General features: G+C 43.7%; 3 protein-coding genes across 3 annotated transcripts; 2 read left to right on the top strand and 1 right to left on the bottom strand.

The window, feature by feature from the left end:
* The first annotated feature begins 203 nt into the window (after nucleotides 1-203).
* LOC142902670 (uncharacterized) lies at nucleotides 204-7,609 on the top strand. The gene is made up of 14 exons (XM_076047952.1): nucleotides 204-379; nucleotides 1,568-1,835; nucleotides 1,924-2,040; nucleotides 2,140-2,213; nucleotides 2,336-2,388; nucleotides 2,495-2,700; nucleotides 3,197-3,405; nucleotides 3,861-3,921; nucleotides 4,170-4,227; nucleotides 4,356-4,588; nucleotides 5,133-5,237; nucleotides 5,931-6,013; nucleotides 6,097-6,221; nucleotides 6,614-7,609. Exons 1-14 carry the CDS (start codon nucleotides 351-353, stop codon nucleotides 6,745-6,747), a joined length of 1,755 nt encoding a protein of 584 aa, XP_075904067.1. The 5' UTR covers nucleotides 204-350; the 3' UTR covers nucleotides 6,748-7,609.
* Nucleotides 7,460-13,050, bottom strand: fsd2 (fibronectin type III and SPRY domain containing 2). The gene is made up of 12 exons (XM_076047938.1): nucleotides 12,687-13,050; nucleotides 12,168-12,263; nucleotides 11,747-11,980; nucleotides 11,595-11,617; nucleotides 11,242-11,363; nucleotides 10,557-10,721; nucleotides 10,291-10,425; nucleotides 9,977-10,130; nucleotides 9,370-9,503; nucleotides 8,728-8,860; nucleotides 8,474-8,650; nucleotides 7,460-7,966 (listed from the first exon to the last, which is right to left on the bottom strand). Exons 1-12 carry the CDS (start codon nucleotides 12,897-12,899, stop codon nucleotides 7,717-7,719), a joined length of 1,836 nt encoding a protein of 611 aa, XP_075904053.1. The 5' UTR covers nucleotides 12,900-13,050; the 3' UTR covers nucleotides 7,460-7,716.
* A 647-nt stretch (nucleotides 13,051-13,697) lies between these two features.
* On the top strand, nucleotides 13,698-24,996 carry whamm (WASP homolog associated with actin, golgi membranes and microtubules). Its single transcript, XM_076047927.1, has 11 exons — nucleotides 13,698-14,376; nucleotides 16,274-16,447; nucleotides 16,792-16,942; nucleotides 17,800-17,969; nucleotides 19,702-19,879; nucleotides 20,904-21,088; nucleotides 21,757-21,843; nucleotides 21,950-22,045; nucleotides 22,701-23,136; nucleotides 23,335-23,480; nucleotides 23,999-24,996. Exons 1-11 carry the CDS (start codon nucleotides 13,798-13,800, stop codon nucleotides 24,152-24,154), a joined length of 2,358 nt encoding a protein of 785 aa, XP_075904042.1. The 5' UTR covers nucleotides 13,698-13,797; the 3' UTR covers nucleotides 24,155-24,996.

A 24,996-nucleotide genomic window follows, 5' to 3' on the forward strand; every position in this document is an offset into this window, starting at 1 on the left:
TTTTGAGGGGACAAAAACCAACAATTGTTGGAGCTCACTGCCCATATGTTGGTCAATGCGGCGACTTTTATCATTTTTGTGAGTCGACCCTCCAAATGTAGGTTTTTAAACACGGCCTATTTGCGAAATATATGGCTACGTTAAGTCAGTTTAATTGGAAAGTGGTATTTTAAAAGTGGCATACTGTTTCTGACGACAGAAAAGCACTACTTCCGTCAAGTGTGACTTTGCGACAAGTCGTCAACAGAAAAAGGTGGGGAGGAAGCTAATGGATGGATGGGCGCTGCCGTTCGTAGTCAGCCACATTAGTCACATTTCTTTGTTTTTTCCCACATTGGTGAGGTCCTGCTATGTCTTCGGGGATGACTGGACAAACACCGTAGGTTCTGACTCAGTCTGTCTATGTGTATATAACTGTTGACCAGGTTAAATGACGACACCACGGCATACTAGGGTAGACTTCAGCCCTAGCCTTTGAAGCTAAGCTAAAGCTAGTTACGATAACTTGGACGTTGTCTGACGAACACTTGAATTACCCAGTCTGTCAAACATAATTTATATGCCCATAAGTTAATAGTCGTTAGTCTACAAGAGGGTTGGCTCGCGTGAAAATTTTTCACCAAGGCTCTGAAATATGCTGGAACTAGCAGCTCGGCCCGAGCTTCAGCGAGTTAACTTTTCTACTAGCTGATTTTGATTAGCATATCCTAGCCACCCTAGCTCCAAAGTTGTCGGTGAACTTGTGGTTTACCATCTAAACGTAGAAGTGATACATTACCATCACCCAAAGGGGCATTTAAACGTCTTTAGCGATGGCATTAATTTGTTATCATTATTATATTATTATTTTTAACACAATAGCATTGCTTCAACTTACACAACAGCAACCGCATACGCAATCGTTATTGTTTCAGTTCAACCGGACGTGATGTTTCCAGAACCGAAGATGTTCTTTTCACATACTGGTGGACATTTTTATTATAATACCATCGTTGTTGGTATAAAAATAAATATATGTACAGTATATTCATAAATTGTGGGAAATGTATATTGATAAGGACGCTAACATTTACACCTTCAACTATTTTGGATAGCTGTTTATTTTGCATACCGAACTTTTCTATCCTATTGGATCAATGCTCGTCACACACTTTAACTGTAGCGCAGAAGAAAACAATTTACGTACTTCTTATTCGCCCCCGTGATTAAAGCTGCCTTGTCATTGTGAATGCACATCTTAAATGTTCAAAAAGCAACGTTTTTCTTCCTTTTATCTCCCTGAAACTGATATTTTGTTGGTGACTATGCACTTTTGTATTTTTGTATTTTGTCACAAACCTCAAGGCAAGGTGTCTTTAACACCTTTGACATAAAGGGCTCATTTCAATTACAGCGCAGAATCTTTCTGAAGAACATAGAAAACCAAATCAGTCCTTTTCTCATTTCTGGAGAGTCTGACAGGCTAGAGGTTCCTTATTATTGAAAAGTTTTGAATTGGTCTGTTTGTTTTTAATGTCCTAGAAACTAAACATCATGTATTTAACACTTTTTGTTGTTTTTGTTACAGGTGTCTAAGCAGCCGCTGGGATAAGCCAGCACAACCCAAACAGAGTGTTGATGTCAGGCAACAGGGGAGTAATGAGAATGCAGCCCACTCTGTGTCTCTGTCTGGAGTTCTTGGCACTGCTGGTCCAAACAACAGCATGTCAGAGGCACCGGAAACAGCGGGAAAGCCTCAAGGAGGGGTTGAAATGGCTGCTGCCATGGCTGCTAAAATAAATGCAATGTTAATGGCAAAAGGAAAGCTTTTGACCCCACCACCATTATTAGCAAAGGTAATAACTTGATTCCTGTATGACATATCTAATGGAGAGTTTCTGAGAGCTTCTTGGAGCTTGAGTTGTTAATTCACCAATGTTTCAGGCTCCAAGTGCACCTGTGCCAGCCATCCCTGAAGAGATGGTGATCACCGAGGTTGACATTAATGATGTACCACTAAACTGCAGGGATCTTCTTACTAAAGTGAAGACACAGGAAGAAGTAAGTGTAAAAAAAAAAGAGAAGAAGAAGAAATGAACACGATGGGCTGTTTTTTATGATTTATTCAATGTTTTGATATTCTTTCTTACAAACTTGCAGATCCGACAATTTAGTGGTGCAGTTGTCTCAACTAAAGGCCTTTTTATGTCTGAAACTGATAGAGGAAAAGCAGGGTATGTATTGGCATTTTAAATCCTGCCTTTGTATATATGCATATGAAAGCCACAGGAAAGTAGAATGTGAATGCAGTACTTATGTATTTTTTTTTTTTTAACATTTCTCATAACCCTTTCAGACAAAGACCACTCTATTTGCATGTCCAAGGAAAGAACCAAGAGCAGGTCAACAGTAAGTTTGAGCAAAGGCGTTTTATGTTAAGTCTCAAGTTTACTTAACACATTTCCAAATGTTTCAAATATTCTTTAACTTTTTGTGTGCTTATCTGCAACATCAGAGGCAGTGATGAGAATTAAGGAGATCATCTCTGAGGATCTGCTAAGAGCTTCAGCAGCATCAGGAGGTCACCAGGTGCCAATGATGCCACCGATCACACTCTACCCTCAGCCTCCTCGCCCTGTCATTCCGTCCCCTGCGCCAAGGATGCCCCACAGTGGTGCCATGCCCAGCCAGGGACATCGGCCTGCAGCTCCTCACACAGGGGTAAGCAAACTCCATCACTTGAGACATACTTCTATTTTGTGATTTCCCAAAGTTTAAATGTATGCTCTTTTGATTAATGGTGGTGGGTAATACAGTGATCAGCCAAAGTATGGGAACTAATTGCTACGAGATCATTTGTATAAAAAAAATTAATTGGGCTTAAAGTTAAATAAATAAATAAATAAATCTGTGCTCTTCATTTACATTATTCATATCACTTACATAGTTTTTGTGGGCTATTTCTTTTCATTGCGGTAAGTTAGAATTTCTCAGTGGAGGTAAAGAAAGTGAGGCAAATGAAAGCCATGTTGCCTTACTGATACTCACCTCCTAGATAAAGTAGCAGAGAGAACATCCATGTTTACCGAGGGAAAAGACTTGGATGACTGCATCTGCTTACAAGCGCTAGTCCCAGTCACTCTTTGCTAAGATGTCATTTAACTACTCTACTGTTTTAAAGCATAATAATAAGTGACACTTTGTCCATTATGTTCAGAGTTTTGTGCACACAAAGATTTTTGTGGGTCTAGACCAGACGCTGCAGTCATTCAACGTGAACGAAAAGATCGAGGGTCCTGGAGGTTCGTACCTGAGTCACATCCAGACGGAGACAGGAGCTCGAGTCTTTCTGAGGGGAAAAAATTCTGGCTACATTGAACAAGCTTCAAAACGGGAGTCCTTTGAGCCCCTGTATGTGTACATCAGGTATGTCTCTTCCAAAATCAGCCACTAGTAAACTTTATGATTTGCACAAGGCTTGCATCCTATACATGTTTGTCAATTTATTTTGAAAATATTTATGTGTTGAATTAGAAGGCAGTTGCTATTTGTAGAGCCATCCATCAAAAATGAGGACTTTCCAGTGCAAATGGTAGACAGTGGACTCGCATGTAGGAGTTTCAAGATATCTGCTTCACACACACACACACACACACACACACCCTCCTGTTATTTTTGGAAACTTCCATTCCCATCCCCTTTGTACAAATGCACGTTAAAGGAAACCAGTTAAATTTTATTTAGCTTCCCATGTCACACTACACTAAAATAAAAACATGCATTTAAAATGTAAGACCTCTTGTTTAGGCAGACAAGTAACGCCATGTGTTACTTCTACTGAGACTTAAGTCATGTTGAGTGTGTCATTGTTTGTGTTACAGCCACCCTAATGCAGCTGGACTGGAGGCAGCAAAGAAATTAACAGAGAGTCTGCTGGAAACTGTAAGTTATGTTGCTGCAATTTTCCCCGAAGTGGTTAAATGAGTGGAGGTTTAAGAAGGTGGCGCTATGACAGAATATGGTCATCACTGATACCAGCCTCCTAAAGTGAAAGTGGTAGTTTGAACCACCTGACCTCCAGAGATAGGTTCTGAGTGCTCTGCTCTTACCCACATTGCATCTTGTTAAACACAGACGAGGAAATGTGTTTTCTTGCTCCTCAACATACCTGGTGTTTTGTCATTCCGCAGGTGAGAGCTGAACACGCCCGCATGGTGTCCATTTATACTGCCACCGGCTCAACACAATGTAAGTTCTCCTTTTCTGCAAGAAATTTCTAATTGGGATGGCTGCATATAAACTGGTGCATTTTTTTTTTCATGTACATTCATTCATACAACAAAGGATCAACTCACGCCTCTTTACTTTGATTTCAGCATATCCTCCACATGGCTATTCATCTAACAGCAGTTACGCTAACCACGGGTCCTGGTATAGCTACCCAGCCAACGGCTATGCTGGTGGCTATTCAGCGTACCCTGGGGCCAGTGGTTACTGGAGTAACGCCAGCGATGGCCCCTCAAGTCATTCTAACATGGCGACAAACCCTCAACCTTCTCAGACGATGGTTCAGTATCCAGTCAGACAGCCACATTCTTATCTTGTCCAGGTAAATGCAAGAAAACGGCATCTGTTCTGGCAACCTTAACAGTTTCAAGAACAATAATGATAATAATAAAAAAAAAAATAGCTTGGATTTATCACACGTTCAATGCCGTTTGTGTCAAAGCAATTTTTCATTTGCAACGCGTTCACCCTGGTTCCCTGCAGCAGACTGATGGGAGCGGGGTGTCAGTCTGCACCAACATCCCCGTCGACTGCCAGCTAACATTTATTCATATTTACATGAGGAAACGTGGGAAAAGTGCCTTGCCCAAGGACATTTTACATATCATTGGTCATGCAGAATTCAAAATGGTTGATTACTAAGCTTCTTCTTTTTTTTCATTTTATGCATTGCCAAGTTAATAGATATTATTCATTCATGTGCTACTGTTCACTCATGCAGTGAGAAGATTTGTCAAACTTAACAATAAGTAATTATGAACTCGCAGTCGATGTGACTTTGCAAATTCAAAATTTGGTCTGAATTTGCTTCAAGTTCTTTCAAAACGGCGGCAATTTGAATGTGTCTGTGTATGTTCTTCTTTAAGAATTCAGCCAGCAGTGAGAATGTGGAGCCTAAAGGATCTTCAAGCACCCTGAGTGAGTCAGAAAGTCCCAGCCCTCAGCTCCAGCAGGGGGAGAAAAGAAGTCAGGTAAGCTGATAGCAGCTCGTATTCCTGAATGATATTATTACCGCGCTTTCTCTCTTGTGTATTTTACATAAACTCAAATAATTGGGCCTTCTGGGCCCGGGCTGTTTAGTGTTTAATCATATAGAAGCCTTAATGAACCATTACCTGTTCCGTTATAACTCTCAGAAGTCAGAGTTGACGTCCCAACTTGCTGCATTAGCAGAAACCCCTTCCTTCACATTTTCAAAGCTGCTTGGGCAACTCTGGCTTCACAACGCACTCTGGAAGTTTTGGCTCCTAGCTGCAGTCAGTTGTGTCTTTTAGCCAACGGCATGATAAATGTGCTGCTTTAGTGAATGAGCATGGGAACTTTCCCAACCTGAACTTGGCTCTGACTCATTATAAAATGTGCCACAGAAACCAGCTGACAGACTCAGAGAGAGACATTTAATTGGCTGGTTTACACCAAGTCTGACTGTTGTCTATTGTGGTTTTCACAAATTGAGGTTGAAACCCTGAATTTAAAAAGTGAAATAATCTATCATACAAATAAACATGAAGTGTGTGTGTGTGTGTGTGTGTGTGTGTGTGTGTGTGTGTGTGTGTGTGTGTGTGTGTGTGTGTGTGTGTGTGTGTGTGTGTGTGTGTGTGTGTGTGTGTGTGTGTGTGTGTGGTAGCATTTTAAACTGTATGAAATGTTTCTGTTGTGTTCAGCCGCCAAGCAGCAGTGCCGAGGCTGCGTCTCATCAGGAGGCTGAACCTCCCACCGCCAGGATTCAAAAGGATAAGGTTGAAAGGTTTGTTCATACATGTGATTTCTCGCCTTTTTATGTCGGTGTTGCTTTTGTTGGGTGTAAACGTTTGCTTCTTGTTTGCTCAGGATTCTGATGCCGCCGCCGCCGCCATCCACATTTCTGATCCCTGCTCCTGTTTCACGCAAAAGGCCGAGGGATGCTGCTGCTGCGGAAGATCCAGTCAGTGTGCCCAGCAAAGCTCCGTCAATGGGTACGCTTTTCTAGATTGATTCATTTTGTTGAAGACTCGTGCATTTCTTGGTGCGATGCATTAAATGCATCCCCCCCGCGGAGCAATGGGGGAGGAGTGGAACCTTTCGCAATCTCTCCTTGGTAGAACCAACTGACCTGCTGTTCTTGTATATGTTCTCTGTCTTTCCCTTTGTTTTCTCTCTCAACATGCGCGGCCGGACCTGCCTGTTGTGGATGTGTGATCTGCTGCCATTTCATTTGATATCTTCCCTCCCCCGGCTGTGGATCGCTGGAACCCTAAACTCCCGCTAACATGGGGCTCCGCAATGGGTTCTCTCTCTGTTTGCTCTGTCCCTCTCCTTTTCCTCCTTCCTTCCCCCCGGCCCTTCCATTTTTCTCACAACCTTCCAGGCGTCCAAGAGGAGCTACGTGAGACGAAGCCGAAGGCGGAGGAAGACGCTTTGGGACTCGTGCCCTACGATGGAGACTCCTCTGACGAAGAGGAGGAGCGAACACTGTGCAGTAAGGCAGACAGTCGCTCGTGACTCCTCGCCGTCGTATCTCCACCTCCCAGGATTCCAGCTCTCACTCGCACTCGACTCTTAAAGTCTGCATCCAGTTCACTGGTGCCGTTTTCGGATTCTGCAAAAAGAAAAATCCATTCTGTATCGTCTTAATGAAGATGCCAGTTTGCCACATTTTATATAGTTCATTTCAAAGAATAGAATTTCTCACATTTGTGTGGTGAAGTTTACAAACCTGTCACCCCCCCCCCCACCCCCCGTTCCCTAAAAACAACATTTTGTAGGAAGACTCTGCAGTGTAAATTGGTTACATAAATTGAACAGGAAAAATGCTTTTATTAAGCCCATGACACAGTCGGTTGACGTGAGAAGTGTTTGGCTGCTGATGAAGCAGATGTCTAGAAGGTTGGCTCGCTCTACTCAAGCGAAGCATTGACATGGTGCATGTTTTTGTACTGAAGCTACGACTAACGACTGTCCTTTGACATCTGAGGGATTGGGTTTTAAAAACTCAGGTTGTTTTTTCTTTTGTTACTTGATTTGATAGAAGCATTTTTTTTTTGTTTTTTTAGCGATCTAATCTAAAAGAAGTTTCACCTTCACAAGCACAGACATACTGTTCTGTTTATTAACCAAAAACACACTGACACAGGTCTTGAGCAGTTAAAGTGGAGATTCAGGGTGGATTTTTCTTTTTTTAAGAAGTAAAAGCAATGATTTTAATTCTAAAACATTTGTTTTTTTTGTTGAATCTCTTTATTTGTCTTTATTCTAATACTTGGTCTACACCAGCTGTACAATCAGTGAAACTTTTTCTTATATTGGAAAATGGTGTATGCCGGTTCCCATGGAATACTCTAATAAACAACTGAAAGTGCTCGTCTGTAGTCGTCACACATTTTCTTGAAGTGTCTTTTATTCTGAAAAGAACATCACCAAGTATAATAAGACCTTCTGTTTCCGCTCCCACTTGATCTCATCTTTGTGGAGTCACATTAAGGCGTATGGTGGAGAATCTATGCCATTGTGCACAGTAAGAGCACCAGGATTTTCTAAACTAAAGCAGGGCTGGACAAAGTTTTGGAAGTGACAGTGAAAAGTGTGCAGGTGTTGTTTCAGATCCACATTGAAGAAAGAGAGCGTTCCCCTGTGGTAATCCAGTGCCACTCCAACTCGTACTGGGTTCACTGTGATTCTTAGTTCAGGACTCCAGCCATTGTGAAGAAACTCATATTTATGCCTGTAAGGACAATTGTGGAGAAACGGTGAAGATAAACATTGTTACTGTGATTAATAAAATAACACAGAGGTAGGTGTTCAGTGATCATCACAGTTATAGTCATAAACAGAGGCGTAAGAGTGGTCAGAATCATCAACCTACGTAAACCACATTCATGGCCTACAAACTGCTTTATTCTACAAAGGGATGCCCTAATAATGCTTGCAAAGTAATACGTCTGTATGCCGTTGAACTTAGTGAAAACCTAATTTGCATGAACAGCAGTTGTGGAAGCCAGTATTTGGCTAATACAGACAGTCAGATCTGTGAGTCTGTCCTGTAAACTCTGAACCCTGAATAAAAGGAACAATGAAACTGACCCAGTTGGCACATCGGCCTGAGATTCTGCCTGCTATTCTGGCTAAATATTTGAAATGGGGTGGGAAAAGTGGTTGGTTGTGCAGTTAATAAAACTTGAACAACCTTGCCTGTTGCTGATCAGCTGTGCTAGACATTGTGCACTGTTACCTGGTAGGAGTGAGTATGTGTCTCATACACCAGGACGTGTTATTTGCTCCAAGGTACGAGTTCCTCTCGGTGTCCTCATAAGCAACTCCAATCCTAAATTCTGTTGTTTCGTCCACTTGGACCTCCCAGTAATGGCGGCCTCTCACTGGAATCAGGTTCCCTAATACAGCTATACACCTGCGTGCACAAACCTGTATCACAAAGAGTTCTTAAACATTTGAATTTTCAGTATAGACTCAAACTGGGTACTTCACCTGGAAAAGGTGCTCTCGTCTGAAGCCAAAGCACTGATTGGCAACTCCTCCTCGCCATAAAATATAGAAAGGCCATCTTCAGAAATAGACAGGCAGGGATGAGCGCTGTCCTCCAGGAGATAAAATAAAGTGCCTGCAAAGGGAAGAGGGCAGACTGATGTGCATGATGCGATGGAAAATAACACCAAAATAGGATTATTAATGGAAAAAGATGCATTTTTGGAAATCTCTGTACACTACCAGTCAGCTTTAATGGTTTTTCTTTCATTTTCATGACTATTTATTTACATTGTAGATTGTCACTGAAGGCATCAAAACTATGAACACATAGAATTATAATTAATTTATTATATTTATGCAACAAAATAACTCAAACAACTTTCATATTTTAGATGATCTAGAATAGCCCCCTTACATATAAAATATATAGATAATACAACTTATTTAGGTATTTAGCATTTTTTTTTATCGACAAATACAATACATTAATTTCACAAAAAATGTTTTTCTACCCATCTCATTGCGCCTGACAAATGTTAGTTTTGACCAGGATAAGCAGGACATACTGTAATATCTTCGCCTTTTGAAAAAGTGATTACTGAGCCATTTAAATAGAAATAAGGAGTTCCTTTAAACGTTTACCTGTCATAGAGACGGTTACAACGTCACTTCTGTCACTGGGTCCACCAATATTGACTGCTCTCACAGAGATGAGGTAACGCCGTCCTTTTTGCAGCTGGATCAGACACTGACACGTGGGAACAGCAACTATAGACCTGGGGGAGGAAATGACACAAAATGCTGATGTCACTTCTCTGGACCACTGTGTTTAGTGAAGACCTTGTGTCAAATTAAATCTAATTTGTCTAAATGTTTTGTTTTTTGTTTTTTTTTTGTGGAAAACTGCTAAGATGCCATAAAGCAAAATAACATTAAAACAGCATGCTTGACTGCATGTAAATTAATTATGATGCTCCCAACAGTGCCGCGGGAGCTGAGGCTAAGATTAGATTTTCTTAGCCAGACTTAGCCAACTCGGGACCTCAACTTTTCCAGACCAGCACAAATGCAGGCTTGTTCATTTCTAAAATAAAGTGGAAGTGTTGTTGCAGGTCCTTTGATGAAGGGGAGAAATCACACATTGATCTGGACAACTACGCTAGCGTGTTTATGAGCCATTTACAGTTTAAACATTACAATAAACTCTTGACATCTGAATTGCATTGATTCTTTATAAGGCAGTTCTTACTCAGTAATGCCGCTTTGTGAGCCATCAGAATTCATCTGACTGAGCTCCACCGTGTACGAGTCGACAGGGTTGGCGTTTCCCGACTCCCAGCGGATCAGAGCAGCTTCTGGACAGCTGCTACACTCCCTCTGCTTGATCACCGGAGGAGAAGGCACTAGGCCCAAAAGGCATCAACGCCAGTTAAGATTTTCCAACATATAAAGTGATAACACAAACATCAACACACCCCAGAAAGGGATTTTAGGAAAGAGCTTAAAATTAAAGAATCAAAGATGTGATGCGGGACTTTTTGATGTGTGAGTGTGATCATCTACCAGTCATGTAGAGGGCCTTCTCACTGGCTGGACTGATGCCTGTGGTGTTGGTGGCAGTCACCCACAGCTCATACTGAGCGTTGGGCACCAGATCGCTCACGGTGCAGTGCGTCTCCTTCACTTTTATCTTGCTGACTGAAAAGCAAGCGCACATCTTCTTCAGATGTCAGGAAACGAGTCAACAGGAGGCCGATCAGATCTCTGCACGACTCTAACAGTCGTGGGTGTCGTCATTCAGCGAGTGCGCCGTGCGTGCCGTGCCGTACCAGGTGGCACGCAGGTGCCGTCTGCCGGTGTGTCCTCCAGCAGGGGTCTGTAGTAGAGCTCGTAGTACTCCACCGTGTCGTCAGAGAACAGGCTCCAGCACACACGCAGGGACGCCCGGGTGGCTGAGTTGGCGATCTGGGGATTGATCACCGGGGCAGATGGAGCTGTTGCAGAGGGCGCAAGTTTGAATTTGTCCTCACATTAAATATCATTATCAGACATTCTCTTCAATGCTTCCCGTACAGTCCTCTATAATGATGCTTGTTATTAGTACAATGACATAGTGGCCACTGCCCAGTCTGATAACCCCAGCAGTTAAATAATGTATTAACATCTGCTTTTATTTCCCTTTCTTTTTGTTGTTTTGTCAAACCTAAAAGCGAGAGTGGATACAATCAAACACACAGGACCTTTCATTTGTCTAAGTGTGGGTACATGGGTTTGGAAAAGGGTTTTTGGTCAATATGTGCTCATATGTTGTAATAGGCCATAAATGTTAACTATATTCCTTATATTCCCTAATACATTTAGCTGTTACCTAAACATAGAATCATAACAATTTGCATTGTATTTTTACATAACGTGAGATATTTTTAAGGTACTGACTGAGTGTAGCAACTTGGACGTAAACTATCTGCTGCACACTGACTTTACAGAGACGCTTGTGTAGTTTGTGTTTTAGACCTGGAACAACGTTGATGGAGTCCATCATGGTTTTGACATCCGACAGGTCAGCAAACGGTGTACTAAACTCAAGAGTTGTCGTTAGTGTGAGGTCCATATCTTCTTTGGCATATTCCTCAACTCTAGTGTAGTGAAACATAAATAGCAATAATATAAGTATCAAAAGATCCGTACAGTAAACCTCTTTGGAGCACAGTTCAGCCAGCAACGCGCTTGTCATGCAGACTTCACAAGCTTTACTTTTTTCCATAAACATAAGCATTTATTTCAAAATGAATTAGGTAATATTAAATGGTTAAGCCAAACACAGTCACACACACTTTAACTTTCACAGATGAAAATACCATAAATACCTTTTCATAGTGGGCATAACCATCTGTCAAAAGAGGGCAAAGACAGGAATTATAGAAGAACGAGTTTGTGTCTGTTTTTTCACTTTATATTCCCCTCAGAGGATGTAATCAGTAGATTTCAGTATCTGACCAAAGATTCAAAGCTTCAGCACCTTCAAGAAAAGCCTCTTGTCCTCAGTGCGGTAGATCTCCTGCGAGGCTTCAATGAGTTCTTTGGAGGCGTCCATGGCCTGACCGCAGGCCAGCAGCTGTTTGTACAGTGCCTCCAGCTTCCCCTTCTTCTCCTCCTCCAGGCCCGCCGACCTCTCGCCGTACCTCTGAGACAACGTCTGCAGCACATCGTTGTAGTGCTGCTCCAGGTGTTGCTCTCGCCGGCCAAAATTCTCCTGATCACACGCATCATATATGATCATGATAGAGCAGTAAAAGATAAAACAAAGGGGGGAAAAAATCAGGGAAGACAACTTGACCTTTTTTCATCTGTGAGAAGTTAACTGACACACTTAAGACACATTTATGACATGAAAAAAATCCTCAAGTCTTAGTCAAGAGTTTTTGGAAAGTGTTGTTTACCTCCACAGTGAGAAAGATCTCCTCTAGATGGCCTGAAAAACTCTCCATTTCAGCAACTTTTTCTTGCAGCTGGTTTGTTACGGAGACGTCGACTCTCTAGAAAATAACATTTGTTGTTCATTTACTTCGAACAAGTCAGCAGCGAAGACAAGAAGACGACTCAAGAAAGAGGTCATCAAATGAATAATAACTAAATTAAAAACAGACACGCAAACCAACAGACAAGATGAAAACAACAGTAGAATGTATTTATTTTAAACTGTTGTATATATTGGCTTTTCTGTGCATCTACACGATCTAAGAAGATTTGTAGTGTAAGAGGTGTTGTGTGACATCACTGTGAACTTGTATATTTTTATGACATTTAAAAGTAAGATGGCAATATCAGTCTGTACACAGGTCTGTTCAGAATGTATGCAACAATTTAATTGAAAAACCTCTAAAAAAAAAAATGTTATTGTATTGCAAGAAATCAATGAAGGAAATATGAAGGGTCAAAGTTATTTTTGCTGTCCCCACCTCTGCTGCCTCCTCCTTTAATTCTTCAACATCATCTTGTCCATCGTCTGCCCCTGTTGGAGATGGAGTGGAGTCCTCGGTGATCCGCGGTAAGGCACCGTCACCCCGGGCCGTGCTCGCTGAGAACCCCCTCTCCATGGTGGTTGACTCCTGATACTCAGCTTCTTCTTTAATGACACACAGTCGGCCTCCCCGGATGTCATACAGGTCCATAAGAAGCTCTGCTGTCAGAGGGGCTGACTATCAAATTCGGATGAAAGGTTTTGTGTGCCACTTTGTCCAGAGCAACTGCAGCAGGTCTGCACCGGTGTGTCAGGCCAAAGCTGTGGACATTCAACCCCTCACCCAGAGACAGTGACAGAAATAGCCAGGGCACATTTCCAGCATGCCAAATATATACGCAGAAAAATGGTTGGTGTATTGAATAAATAAATTAAAAAAAACTTGCTTTACGATTGTATGAGTATAATAGTTTGAAGAAACTGTAAAGAAATGCAGCCGGCGACAGTTTAAGGTTTACTATCGGACATTGTTTTAGTATGAGTCAGTGGAACTCCCACAACATGTGATTTAAAGGTCGAGGTTAAAAAATAGCTTTGTTTGTTGCATTCAATGTTCATCGTAAATTTGCAGTTTAGCGTCATTCGTTTCCGCTTTGAAAAACGAAGCAGTGTTTACAACATCTGTTTATTTATTTATTTTTTATCTTCACTAAATTCCCTGAATATATCGTGTGCAGTATGAGAAATTGAAGCGTAAGTATAAGAAACATTAAGTTTCCCGAGATGCGATAAACCCTCTGCACGTAGTATTTTTTTTTTTCCTAACGCGGCGCACGTTTGCCAGTCTCTCTCTGAAGTCCAACAGTCTCTGTGGTCATTGTAGTTATCTTCGTCATTGATTTGGCGGATACAAGGAAGCGTCGGTAACTTAGGTGTATCGCAGAGGAATAAACATATGTTAACGGAGGTTTGTCCAAGCTCGGCATCCGTAGATGTATTTAGTGACGTATACAGGAAGTAGGTGCGGCCTGCCCATGGACGCAGGGGCCTGTATAACAACACTGTCTGACACAGTTTCACTGTGGTCAAAGTGAAACTTTTGTACAGGGATGAATAGTTTAGAGTGCGAGCGGTTCGACAGTCTGGAGGGCTGGGTGGCCGTCAAGAGCAACATATTTGAGGAGACGGAAACGTACAGACTGGGTTTTATCGTACAGTGGAACGTCATCGAGTGTAAGTTCGCCGTCACTTGTCACAATCGGACTTTACAGCGGCAGAAGCGTCGAGCGGGGGTCGCCGTGGTCGGGGACGCCGATACGAGCTGGGCCGGCCTGTTCTCGGTGAACGACTTAAAGCACATCCACCAGCAGTTCTCCGGGGTCGCTGACATCTTGGGCTCTTGCTTCCCGGACCTGTGTGATTTCGAAGAGGGCAACATTTGGGACTTGCTCTTCGTCAGTCGTAGGCCAGGAACCCAAGATGACGACGAGAGGGATTTTGACACGCCGTGCCGGAAACTGGAGAAATACTTCAGCACGGCCATTGACATCTGCGGGAGAAAGATCGTCCTGGACACGCTGTTCACCCAAGACGATCGAGATGTCGAGGAGTACTTTGAGAACCTGCAGGAGTTCAAGAAGAAGAGCATGCAGGACGAGATGTCACGGGCTAAAGGGCTGCTGCGTCAGGTGAGGAGGTGTGCTGGATTCTCAGCGAGGGGAGGGGAGGGGAGGGGAGGGCAGAGGACCGAACCACACACTGATAGATAGGTGGATGGATGGACTTTATTGATCCCAAATTGGGAAACTACACTGTTGCAGCACTAAAAAAAGAAGAAAAAAAAAGTTTACAGGTCAACTGTGTAACTTTGTATTGTCAGTCCAGGAAGTTGGAGCTGCGTTGTCTCCGAAGAGAGTTAAGCCTTTTAAAGTTTTATCAATACTGTTTAATGGCATGCTCACACTAGCAGTGCACATTCAGAAAAACAACAACAGGTTAATAAATGTAAGAAAGTGATTAATGTGATGACGTGTCTGGTGGGAAAAGGGGGGGAAGACAGGAAAGCATTGAAATCTCACAGGATTATCAGTGATGAACCACTGAGGATTTAAGAAGCTATATAAAATGCAGTATCAACGTTTGAGACTTTGTACAGGTGCCTTTCAATCTCCTCCAACAGCAGCGCTACAAGTAGGGATGGTTAACTGTTGGGTTAGTTTACTGGGCGACAGTCAGGATCACCCAACAGCAGCACTTTGAAACCCTGCTGTGAGGAGGAGAGGAGGAAAACAAATAGCTTAGGGTGGACAGGTGCAGAAAAAGCTGAACAACATCACCACCATCGCATAGATCAGCTGTACCTCAGTCCTCCATCAGTGCCTTTTTCCGTTCATTCAACCCTGGTTACTTCCTGAAGCTGCTATGTTTTTCACTTATTAGACTTTAGATCAAAGAAAGACAACAATGTTGTTCTCACTTCACATTCTGCACTGTTAGCACAACTGTGGTCTGGGCGCACAAGGTTAATAACAAGTACATTGCTCGAGGTCGGTGAGCATAACATGAGTGGTTGTGATTATTGTGCATTGTAGGAAATGCAGTTGTATGAATTACAAAGACCTTCGTTGGCAAAAGGTATGAATCAGTGTTTTTGATGTGCTGCAAGAAGTGGAAGAACGCAGGATTTCATTGCTATTTCATTTTCTATCAGTTTCCATTTTATGTGGTGCACTCACCTTGAATGGATGTGGGAAATCAAACAGTAGTATGTTGGAGAACAACAGCCAAAACCTACAGAAAAATACACCTACATCACTTTAGGAGATACTCCTGTCCAGTTGCATGTTCATCCAAATATCTAGTCCATTATTTACCTGACTTAATGAGGCTCATATATTTTAAATAAATGCAACTATGGTATAATAATAACAAATACTTTTATATACAAATGTATACATGCCGTACGTTTTTAAATACCCAAAACTAAAAAAGGCCAGGACAACAATCCCACAGTGGTCCCCCGACTCTCACCACTTGCCTCTTCATCTCACTGCTGAAATGAAGACAATCCACAACCAACAGCCAACAGCCTACATGTGTGGGGAAAGCCAATGACTCCCGAGTCATGACTCTGTTAATTGTGATTGGAACAGAATGTTGCAAGTCAAGCAGTGAGCTGAATGAGGAACGAGGCAAACATAAAAACAAGCACTGTTGATTTATTTTATGGTTTATTTTTTGAGTTTTCTTCAAGTTAGGTTTACGCTTTAGTCAGCAGCCAGCAGCTCAATTTGAGAACAGCAGACTCAGTGGACAGTTCAAACTTTGTATTCAATTAATTTTATATACCGTACATTTATCTTTGTATGTATTAGAGATACAAATTAAAAAAGAAAATACATAATAAAACGCTCAGGTTAATGCATCTTCTATATTTGAGCATCATGACATGACTGTAGTCATTCTTTAGGTGATCTCGCCATCGATCGTGTTCTCTCCACAGGCATGATTTTACATCGTGTTGGAATGATGGAGTGCGACCCAAAGCTCAGACAGAGTTTCTCAGTGATGTCATTGTTTTTCCAGCTGCTGCAGAGACATGCCAGTGCAGACAGAATGGTTGTGCTGCTCAGCATCTACGAGGAAGAGGATGAGGCCTACCAGACCCTGGTCACTGTGGCAACCACCTTCTTCCAGTATCTACTGCAACCTTTCAGAGACATGAGAGAACTGGCCTGCCTGTACAAGATGGAGATCCTGGTAAATGCAAACCTCTGCGTGCATGTGTGGTCGACAAATGGAAATAGACAAATAATAGACAAATAACTTCCCTGTTCTGCATTGACTGTTGCGTTATCCTCAAACTGTTCATTTTGGTAAAATGTCAGGAATTCTTCATTATTGAACTCAAGTTCTTGAGTTGAAATATTTCCTTTTTGTCATTTGACATGAAAGTAACACAGCGTTAGCGTCCATCTGGATGAGGATTCAAATATAAGCTGACTGCACCTAAGTAAGCATGAGATATTAAAGGTGGTTGTTTTTAATTGATGTGACTTCATGAATTTACTTTAATGTTGTTTACTTCCTGTGGTTCTCTGCAGAAGTCTTTGGAGGTTGAGGACTTGGGCCCAAAGAGAATCACAGCTCTTGAGAAGGAGGCGGAAGAGTGGAGAATGAAAGCAGAGGACGCAGTCGCCTCAATTCAGGACATCACTGTCACGTACTTTGCACAAACTTCAAAGGCTCTGGCTGGTAGGAGCTGCCAGGATCACTTAGCTTTCTTGTCTCTTGAGTCCAGTGATAAACCGCTTACTGTGCTGTTCACAGGAAAAGACCGGCCGTTCAGTTTGGTGTTGTATACGCATACAGAGATGTTCTACCCATTTGCTAGGATCTGTGGAAGTACATTGTAGCATGAGGTAGTTTTCTAGGAAATGATCATACACTGCTCAAAGCTACAGGGAACACTTCAATCACACATCCCAGATCATATATCTAGATATATAGATATATAGATAGATATATAGATAGATAGATAGATAGATAGATAGATAGATAGAAGGTCTGTGCAGTCCTCTGAGGTTATGACCGTCACTGAACCCTCCAGACGGGTCGAGCTAGAGGATGATTGCAGGCAGCAGAACTTTCTCCACGTTGTCTCCAGACTCTCTCACGTCTGTCGCATGCTCGGTGTGAATCTTCTGAATGGCCTCTCCGTTGCACCTGTTATAGGTCCCATTTGCACTAAAGTAGGCGAGAGTGATTCACCACCATTATTGCCCCCTGACTGAACAGTTTAATATCCAGGAAGTGTGATTGACCTGGAGTTCCACAGTAATGACCGTATGTTCCCTTTTCTTTTGTAGCAGTGTGTCTTCTTGCTTTGGTTGCTGTATTTCATGAGCTGAGTAAAGACCTACCATCTGAACTGTCATATAAAGCTGTCTTCATTGTAAGATGATGGCTAGTTGTTCCGGAAATATTATCAGCATTCATTTCATTTGAAACGCCAGGAAACGGAAAGATTTGACATTGTTGTTAAAATTCTGTTTCCATTCTGCTGTGTTCCCTCGGTGAGCCACAATGGTTGTTTGTTTGTGTGCATTCAGGTATGCTGAAGATGATGGAGGAGGACAAGTGCCGTTTCGGGGCGGCCGCGTGGGCCTCCGCAGCTCCAAGACTGGAGAAACTCTGCTTTGTCTTGGCCAAAGAAACCCTGCAGCACATGAGGGCAACAGAGATGTGTCTCACCCGCAAGAGAAGCAGGATCAGAGAAAAGGTGAGAGGAAGACACACAGTTCCTTCACTAAGAACTAGAGGTGCACGTAGCAGAAGCATCTGTTGGCTGTGAAAGCATATCGTTAATTATGTTCACGTCAGTCCGTGTTTTCCGACGTTCTACTTCACATCCAGCTTTTGTCAGCAGTCAGTGTGAAATTGCAAGACCTTGAGCAGAGCCATTCTCCCTGCTAATGTAGGAACACGTTGGCGTAGAGCGGCGGCCTTTTGCAAAGTGGAATCAGTCTTGTTGTCTTTGAAAAAAAAAAAAAATTCATATCATATCACATTTGTAGTAAGTTGAACTATAAACTGCCAGTAGATCCACTTAAATGTTACACACGGGGCCTTTTAAGTACACCAGTGTACTTAATGCCAGTGTCAATGTATCTTTCAGGTAATAAATAACTCAAAACAAAATAAGAACATTAAGGAACGTGTGATTTGCACAAACTGCAATTCTAAACGACATCATTGGCCCAGAAATAAAACATCAATGTCCATAACTAGCAATTGACATGGAGCAAATCCTTCTAACATAGTGTACTGGACACACACACACACAAGGTTGAAAACCCCCGGTTGTTATTTTGACTTGTATTTCCTACCTCAAGGCCAGCGTGTAGACGAGAGACACAGTCTCTGCACTCGCTCCATTTTATATTTAGTTGGTATTCCAGCCTGATGTAGATCTCTGGCTGCTGTCGTCCTTTGATCTATTTATAAAGCCCCTGTCAAAACACACGAATCCCCTTGATACTCTTCCCCAAAACCTGCATACATGAATAACCGGGCCGAGCCGCATGCATCTACGTACTGGAAGCATGTCAGATATATGCGTATGTGTGGATGTGTGGATGTGTGGGCGGAACAGGAGCTCGGAAAACTTCCCCACTTAAGTGTATACGATGGCATGGCCTGATTTGAGAGCACCTTCATTGCCTCCTACTCCTGCTTGTGCCTGCATTATTCATCCCCTAAACCTCTTCAAAATTAGGCGTGGGGATGCTGGCGGTGTCTTCCGCTGTGAAATTAACACAGGGCTTTGCAGAGGCAGCGGTGTGTGCGTGTTTATAATGAGATCAGTAAGCTACGCCCACACAATATCTCAGAGCTCAGTGGCCAGTATGAGCGTTCCGCTGTCTGATGGCACCGTGTGATGCTTTTATTTAGAATCGCAGAGTTTCACTTCCTCCTATACATTGGATGTAACTCAGAGCGTTTTGATTTCTACTGATCGCAGACCACAGAGTGGCTTCACAGTGAATAAAACTTCAGCAACTGGCGTGGGTGTTGGGGTTGGACTGACTGACGCTCTGAAATGTCGTTCAATTAAACATCCGGTGTGTAAAATCTTTTACCAGATTTATGATTTTTGTATTGGTAAAAGCTTAATATACTGCCCGTAAATATATATATAAAAGTGTTTACTCACAGTACTATGAATGTACACAAATATACACATGTATATCAATCGGTGGAATCGCAGGCCACCGTAGTTCACTGGCAATCTTGGGAGAGGGAGAGAGAGTGAATGAGCGTTGCAGTCTAAAATCTGACCACTAGATGGCATAATTTTACACACTGTACCTTTAAAGTGGAGCTTGATTTGTCCCTTCCTACTGCCTTAAAAGGTCATTGAGGAGATATTTGGGATGATGTCACTTCTACTGTAAATAGTAGAAAATGTTCGGCTGACTCTGACCTCTGACCCCTGTGCCTTTGCGGCCTAGTTGGCGTGCCTGTCTGCCAGTGCTTCCCAGGACAGCCAGCAGGAGGACAGGTTGGACCAGCTGGAGCTGCAGTTTTACGAAACCCAACGAGAACTGTACGACACCAAGTTCGAGATCCTGAAGAATGAGGAGCAGCTGCTGGTGGCTCAGATAGACAGCGTCCGGCGGCAGATCAAAGGTAGACTCCACCACAGTGTCGCATCACAATCACACATCACATCTGCGCAGGCAGTTCAGGGGAAGGAAGCTCCTTCTGCAGCGCCTCCAAATATTAAATATCATTTCAAAAATGCCCCATCTGTAGCTGAAAAAATATAGATATACACATATGTATACATATATATGTATATTTATATATATATACATGCACGCACATATACTATAATCAGTGATGACATGATTCCCATTCTACCCATGTTATTTCTCAGAAATATCAGTTAAATGTTTGGAATTTTTAAACTGACTGTTGTCGTAGCTGTGTTACACACCCACACACACCCAAAGTTAACCGATCTTCAGTGTCATTAAAGCCCAGAGACTTTTAATATAGCAAAGCCCACGTCTTGGAAAAAATTGAGACCTAGAAGACGGAGAATAAGAGAACGAGAAGAAAGGAGAGAGAAAGAGTGCTGAACAAAAGTTCAGCCTCATCCCACTGGCCAATCACCACTGACTGAATATCAGCAGTTTGATCAGAGTCAGTGGAGCCTCCCTGTGGACAGTGGAGGTTACGCCTCACAAAGAGAAATGTTAATGTCTTGCTCTACTTTATGGCCTGTAATTGCATGCACATCTTTCTCAGAAGCAGCATCTTTGATGAAGAGGATGTTGTGGGGTTTGTGTTTACGTGGTCACTCAGGGTCGAGTGTTGGAGGCTTCACACTTGGGAATCACAAAGTTTGTTTAAATATTTTCCTAATGGCCCCTCCTGGGACATCAGACGTTGGCGCTCGTGGCCTGCATCTGCAGTGTTTGCCCTCGTCAGGCTCTGCAGTCGCTCTCTCTGAACCTGCCTGCTGTGGGAGTTTTATGTCCAAAACCTGCAAAAACCAAAGAAGAGACGAGCGTGGCTTCCACTGTGCCTTGGACAGGATGTCGCCAGAGTGACAGAGACACCCTCAGAATCACAAGCCACCGCAGTTGCGGTGCCTGCGGGAGTTGCACATATTTTCCCGACACTTTCTTGTGCTCGGGTGTTTCAGAGCTGAAGGAGGAGGTGGTGTACTACGACGTGTGCGAGGATGCAGAGGAGCTGCAGAGTTTGGCCCACGCAGGTCCCCACCAGCCAGAGCCTGTCGCTGTCCGTCAACTCCGGAGACGTCTGCAGACCCTGGAGACCAAGAGAGGCAGCATCTGTGCCAGACGAGCCTACCTCCGCAACAAGAGGGTGTGTGTGTGTGTATGTGTGTGTGTGTGGGGGTGGGGGGTGGGAAAGATGATGAGATGATTGGATATAGTTGTGAAGCGCTGATAATTGTCTTCTCTCCTCGACCCCCCTGTGTGATTTCTAAACTGAATGCTTTCACAATATTGTTTTATTCTGAGCCTCAAATCTGGCTGGTTTGAGCACAGTTGGTGCAGTTGGCCTCTTCTCCTCTGTTTCTGGCTGCGTCCTCAGTCGCCAGATTAAAAATATTGCTGAGAACAAAGTGGGGGGGAAGAAATCCCCTGGTTCCATCTTTATAAATTGTCGCTGCTGTCTATGTTTGTGTTTATTAATGGTGCTGTCAAATATGACAAAAAAAAAAAACAACAACAACTTAAAAGCGACTTCTCTTCATTTCACAGCCTCTTTTGAGTGCATGTTAGTGAATGTTCTCAGTCATCCAGGTGGTCTTACAGTAGAAGGGGTTCAGTCAGGGACACTCGACTTGTTCTCGTGATCTCCTCTCATCAGAAAGGCTTCTTCAGTTCTCAACTGAACTGAAGAACCGAGGAACTTCTTCGTTTGACCGTACAGAACTCGATACCTCACTGATCCTCCGTCCTCGTTAAGCTGAAGCTCTGTTTCTCCAACGACTGCTGATATTATTTACGCTTTGCTGCGTGTTTCAGGACCAGTGTGTGGAGGCTCAGGAGCAGACGAAGCTTCAAGCCCAGCAAAGCCTCTCCCTGTTTAACCAGCATCACCACGTCCACCTGGTACGACCTGATGGCAGCGGGAGGAAGCCCACAGGGGCCTCTCCAAGAGAAACGTGGCTGTTCCTGTCGTGTGCCGCTCACCGTCTCCCCCTGTTGTCTCTTGCAGAAACGTGAGAAAAGAAAAGAGGAGGAGCAGAAGAGGAAGGAGTGGGTGGATCAGGAGCGGGAGAAGACTCTGAGCAGGCTCAAGTCCTTCAGAGAGGTCCGGCCCTCCTGCTGTCACCACCTTCTCTCTTTCATCTCCACTTGAAAGTGGCATGCAGAGAGCTTTGTACCTCCGATGACACAGAAATATAACTCGAGCGGTGCCACAGATAAAACCTCCAGCGTTATAAAAGGAAGAGTCGTTGTTTCTAGGATGTACCTCATAACATTAGATTTAAAACACTGGCGACAATGAAAATGAACAAAAGCCCCACTGTATTCAACTCTTTACTCAAATGACTCTGGCAAAATGGATGAAATGCAGCTATTTTCTGACTTGCTTACTTTTAATTCCAATATCAATATTGTCAAGTTCGGTGGGCCGGATTGAAAAGCTTAACAGGCCGCATATGGCCCCCGGGCCATAGTTTGCCTCTGCCTGTGCTACAACCTCTCAAATATCTGACCCTACCCTCTCTCTGTCTCCCTGTCTCCCTGTCTGTCTCTCTCTCTGTCTCCCTGTGTCTCTCTCTCTCTGTCTGTCTCTGTCTCTGTCTCTCTCTCTCTCTCTCTCTCTCTCTCTCTCTCTCTCTGTCTCCCTCTCTCTCTCTCTCTCTCTCTCTCTCTCTCTCGCTCTCTCTCTCTCTCTCTCTTTCTCTCTCTCTCTCTCTCTCCCCCCTCTCACTCTCTTTCTCCCTCTGCTGTCTGTTCAGAAGCGGCCGGGTCAGTACAGAGTGAAGACTCCCCACACCAGGATGTCACCATTGGTGCCGGATTGCTCGCAGCCTCTGTCCATCGTCAGCTTGGACGCGACCCTCAGGCCTGAAGGTCCCTCCTCCATCTGTCCTGCACCCCGACGCAACAAGACGGCCAAGAAACACCAGCAGCGGGACATCCCAGTCCACATCTTCTCCGGCCCTCCTCCTCCTCATCTTCCTCCACCTCCTCCTACAGTAACACCCTGTCCCACTGCTGCTCCTCCACCTCCTCCTCCTCCTCCACCTCCTCCGCCGCCTCCTCCCTTTGTGACCACCGCCAGGCCTTCTCCACCAATCCAAGCGTTGTCTTCCTCTGAGGACACCCCACAGCCTCTCAGTGACCAGCCAGAGCCTCCCTTCCCAGCCAGGAACACGCTGAAGCAGAATATTGGTGAGGGAGGGGGGGAGGGAACCATGCACTGAGCCAATGTCATCCATCCATATTCAATATCCGCTTCTATCTATCTATCTATGTCTATCTGTCTGTCTGTCTGTCTGTCTGTCTATCTGTCTGTCTGTATGTCTGTCTGAGCAATTCTTACTTTCTTCCCATGGTTATGAAACGCTCCATTGTCCCCTGCGCCTGCAGGAACGATGGACGAGGTGTTGGCCTCGTTGCAGCGCGGACAGATTCAGCTGCGGAAGGTCTCAGCTGCTCCCAGGACTCAGTCTCCAGCGGCGGACCCGAGAAGCAACCTGATGTCGGCCATCAGGCAGGGAGTGGCGTTAAGAAAGGTGAGGGAAGCAAACTGAAGCCTGGCAGCGGATCCGACCTCCGGGGGGGCTTTAGTCCACCTTCATGCAGGCCGTGATGATCTGGATGCCTACTCTTTGTCAAAGCACTGTCTAGAAAAGGCATGGCGGCCCGTTAAGATTTTTAATCTGGCCCGCTGAACTCGAGGAAATGATATTAATAGTAAGTCATGAAATTGCTGTTTTTCATCCATTTTTTCAGTTTGAAGAGTCATTTCAGTAAAGAGCTTCAAGTGCAGATATTTTGTTGTAACTTTGCTTTTGTTCATTTTCAATTTAAAGTAACATGTTTTCTACATATCCCATGATATATTTTTTTCTCCTATGAGGTGGCTCACCAAAACACTCCACCCACCTACTGCTGCTCCGGCCCCTCCGTCACATTATGTGTCCGCATAAAAGACTTTTTAATACTCATTTCTGAATTGGATGACACATTTACTTTTTTCCAGCATTGTTGACTTGAAGATGTCTATGAAACCTTCTGGTGCTCGCTGCAGGTGGCCGCCGTCCGGACCAGCACCCCAAACTCCTCAGAAAGTGACTTGCAGAGCAGCATCAGAGCCGCCATGATGAGGATGAAGAAGGTGGCGACTGACTCTGATGAGGACGACAGAGGAGACGACGAGTTGAGGAGTGCAGACTGGGAAAGCTAAGACGCTTTTACATAGACTTTATTTCTTCATGAATCGTGTCTTTAACTCCATCTGCAGTGCTCATCACCCAATACTGCACTGTGCTGATGTTGCTTGAAATGCTAATTTGGCTGTGTTTAGAACCGGCGATGTAGCCGGAAGAGCTCACCTACTCCTGACATTGCAGATAAACATCTCATTGCAGTGCATAGACGCCGCTGCTCTGTGCTAATGATATGGTAGCCTGCTAAAATGGTGCCTCAAGTTGTCATTTACAGGCCAACAAAAACAACACAGAAGGAAATAAGAGGCAGGATTTCCCCCGAGGGTTAATGAAGCGTCCCTCACTTCCAAGATTGTGTACTTAGCTCGTCGCCTGACATTTTCCACATGACAGCGAGGGCCACGTCTAATCCTTGACACCTGTTTGCTCAGTGGAGCTCCAGCGACAAAAAAGAAATATAAGTAGCAGTCTAGAATGTCAGTGAAGCAGTGAAGCTCTCACTGTGAGGGAGGGGTGAGGGGGGGGCACTGAAGGCACTGTTTTGAATTTAATCTGAACAATTAGTTTTGATTTTTTTAAATTAATTTTCTTTGTTTTAACTTCACTTCAGCAAGCACTTAATAACCCAGACCGTTGCTGTGTTTCTGCCATTTTCAGTTGTTAATGATCTCAAGTGTACAAGTGTAAAGCCTGCGGCGCTGTTTGTATTACCGGCCGGGCCTTCTTTCTGTCTTCTTTGTCTTTGAATGTCCTCGTATCTTTACACTGATTCATGGGCACTTTGCTCACAATCGACTCGTGTGTCCTCCATGCGGCCATATGAAAAGACACGACAAATAAAGAATGTGGGTTCCATCTA

The sequence above is a fragment of the Nelusetta ayraudi genome, unplaced genomic scaffold (genome assembly GCF_046127955.1).
Source record: "Nelusetta ayraudi isolate G7.1 ecotype Tasmania unplaced genomic scaffold, CSIRO-AGI_Nayr_v1 ptg000005l, whole genome shotgun sequence".
In the NCBI taxonomy this organism is placed as follows: Eukaryota; Metazoa; Chordata; class Actinopteri; order Tetraodontiformes; family Monacanthidae; genus Nelusetta; species Nelusetta ayraudi.

What these genes read in the sequence shown, in the direction of transcription:
- LOC142902670 (XM_076047952.1), top strand. Translation starts at nt 351, where the DNA reads ATGTCTTCGGGGATGACTGGACAAACACC. An exon ending in TGCCACCGGCTCAACACAAT is followed by an intron (nt 4,228 to 4,355) that starts GTAAGTTCTCCT and finishes CTTTGATTTCAG; the next exon opens with CATATCCTCCACATGGCTAT. An exon ending in CACATTCTTATCTTGTCCAG is followed by an intron (nt 4,589 to 5,132) that starts GTAAATGCAAGA and finishes TTCTTCTTTAAG; the next exon opens with AATTCAGCCAGCAGTGAGAA.
- whamm (XM_076047927.1), top strand. Translation starts at nt 13,798, where the DNA reads ATGAATAGTTTAGAGTGCGAGCGGTTCGACAGTCTGGAGGGCTGGGTG. An exon ending in CGTCCGGCGGCAGATCAAAG is followed by an intron (nt 19,880 to 20,903) that starts GTAGACTCCACC and finishes CGGGTGTTTCAG; the next exon opens with AGCTGAAGGAGGAGGTGGTG. An exon ending in CCTACCTCCGCAACAAGAGG is followed by an intron (nt 21,089 to 21,756) that starts GTGTGTGTGTGT and finishes TGCGTGTTTCAG; the next exon opens with GACCAGTGTGTGGAGGCTCA.
- fsd2 (XM_076047938.1), bottom strand. Translation starts at nt 12,899, where the DNA reads ATGGACCTGTATGACATCCGGGGAGGCCGACTGTGTGTCATTAAAGAA. An exon ending in CGGCACCTGCGTGCCACCTG is followed by an intron (nt 10,426 to 10,556) that starts GTACGGCACGGC and finishes CTTGCTTTTCAG; the next exon opens with TCAGCAAGATAAAAGTGAAG. An exon ending in GAAGGCCCTCTACATGACTG is followed by an intron (nt 10,131 to 10,290) that starts GTAGATGATCAC and finishes TTTTGGGCCTAG; the next exon opens with TGCCTTCTCCTCCGGTGATC.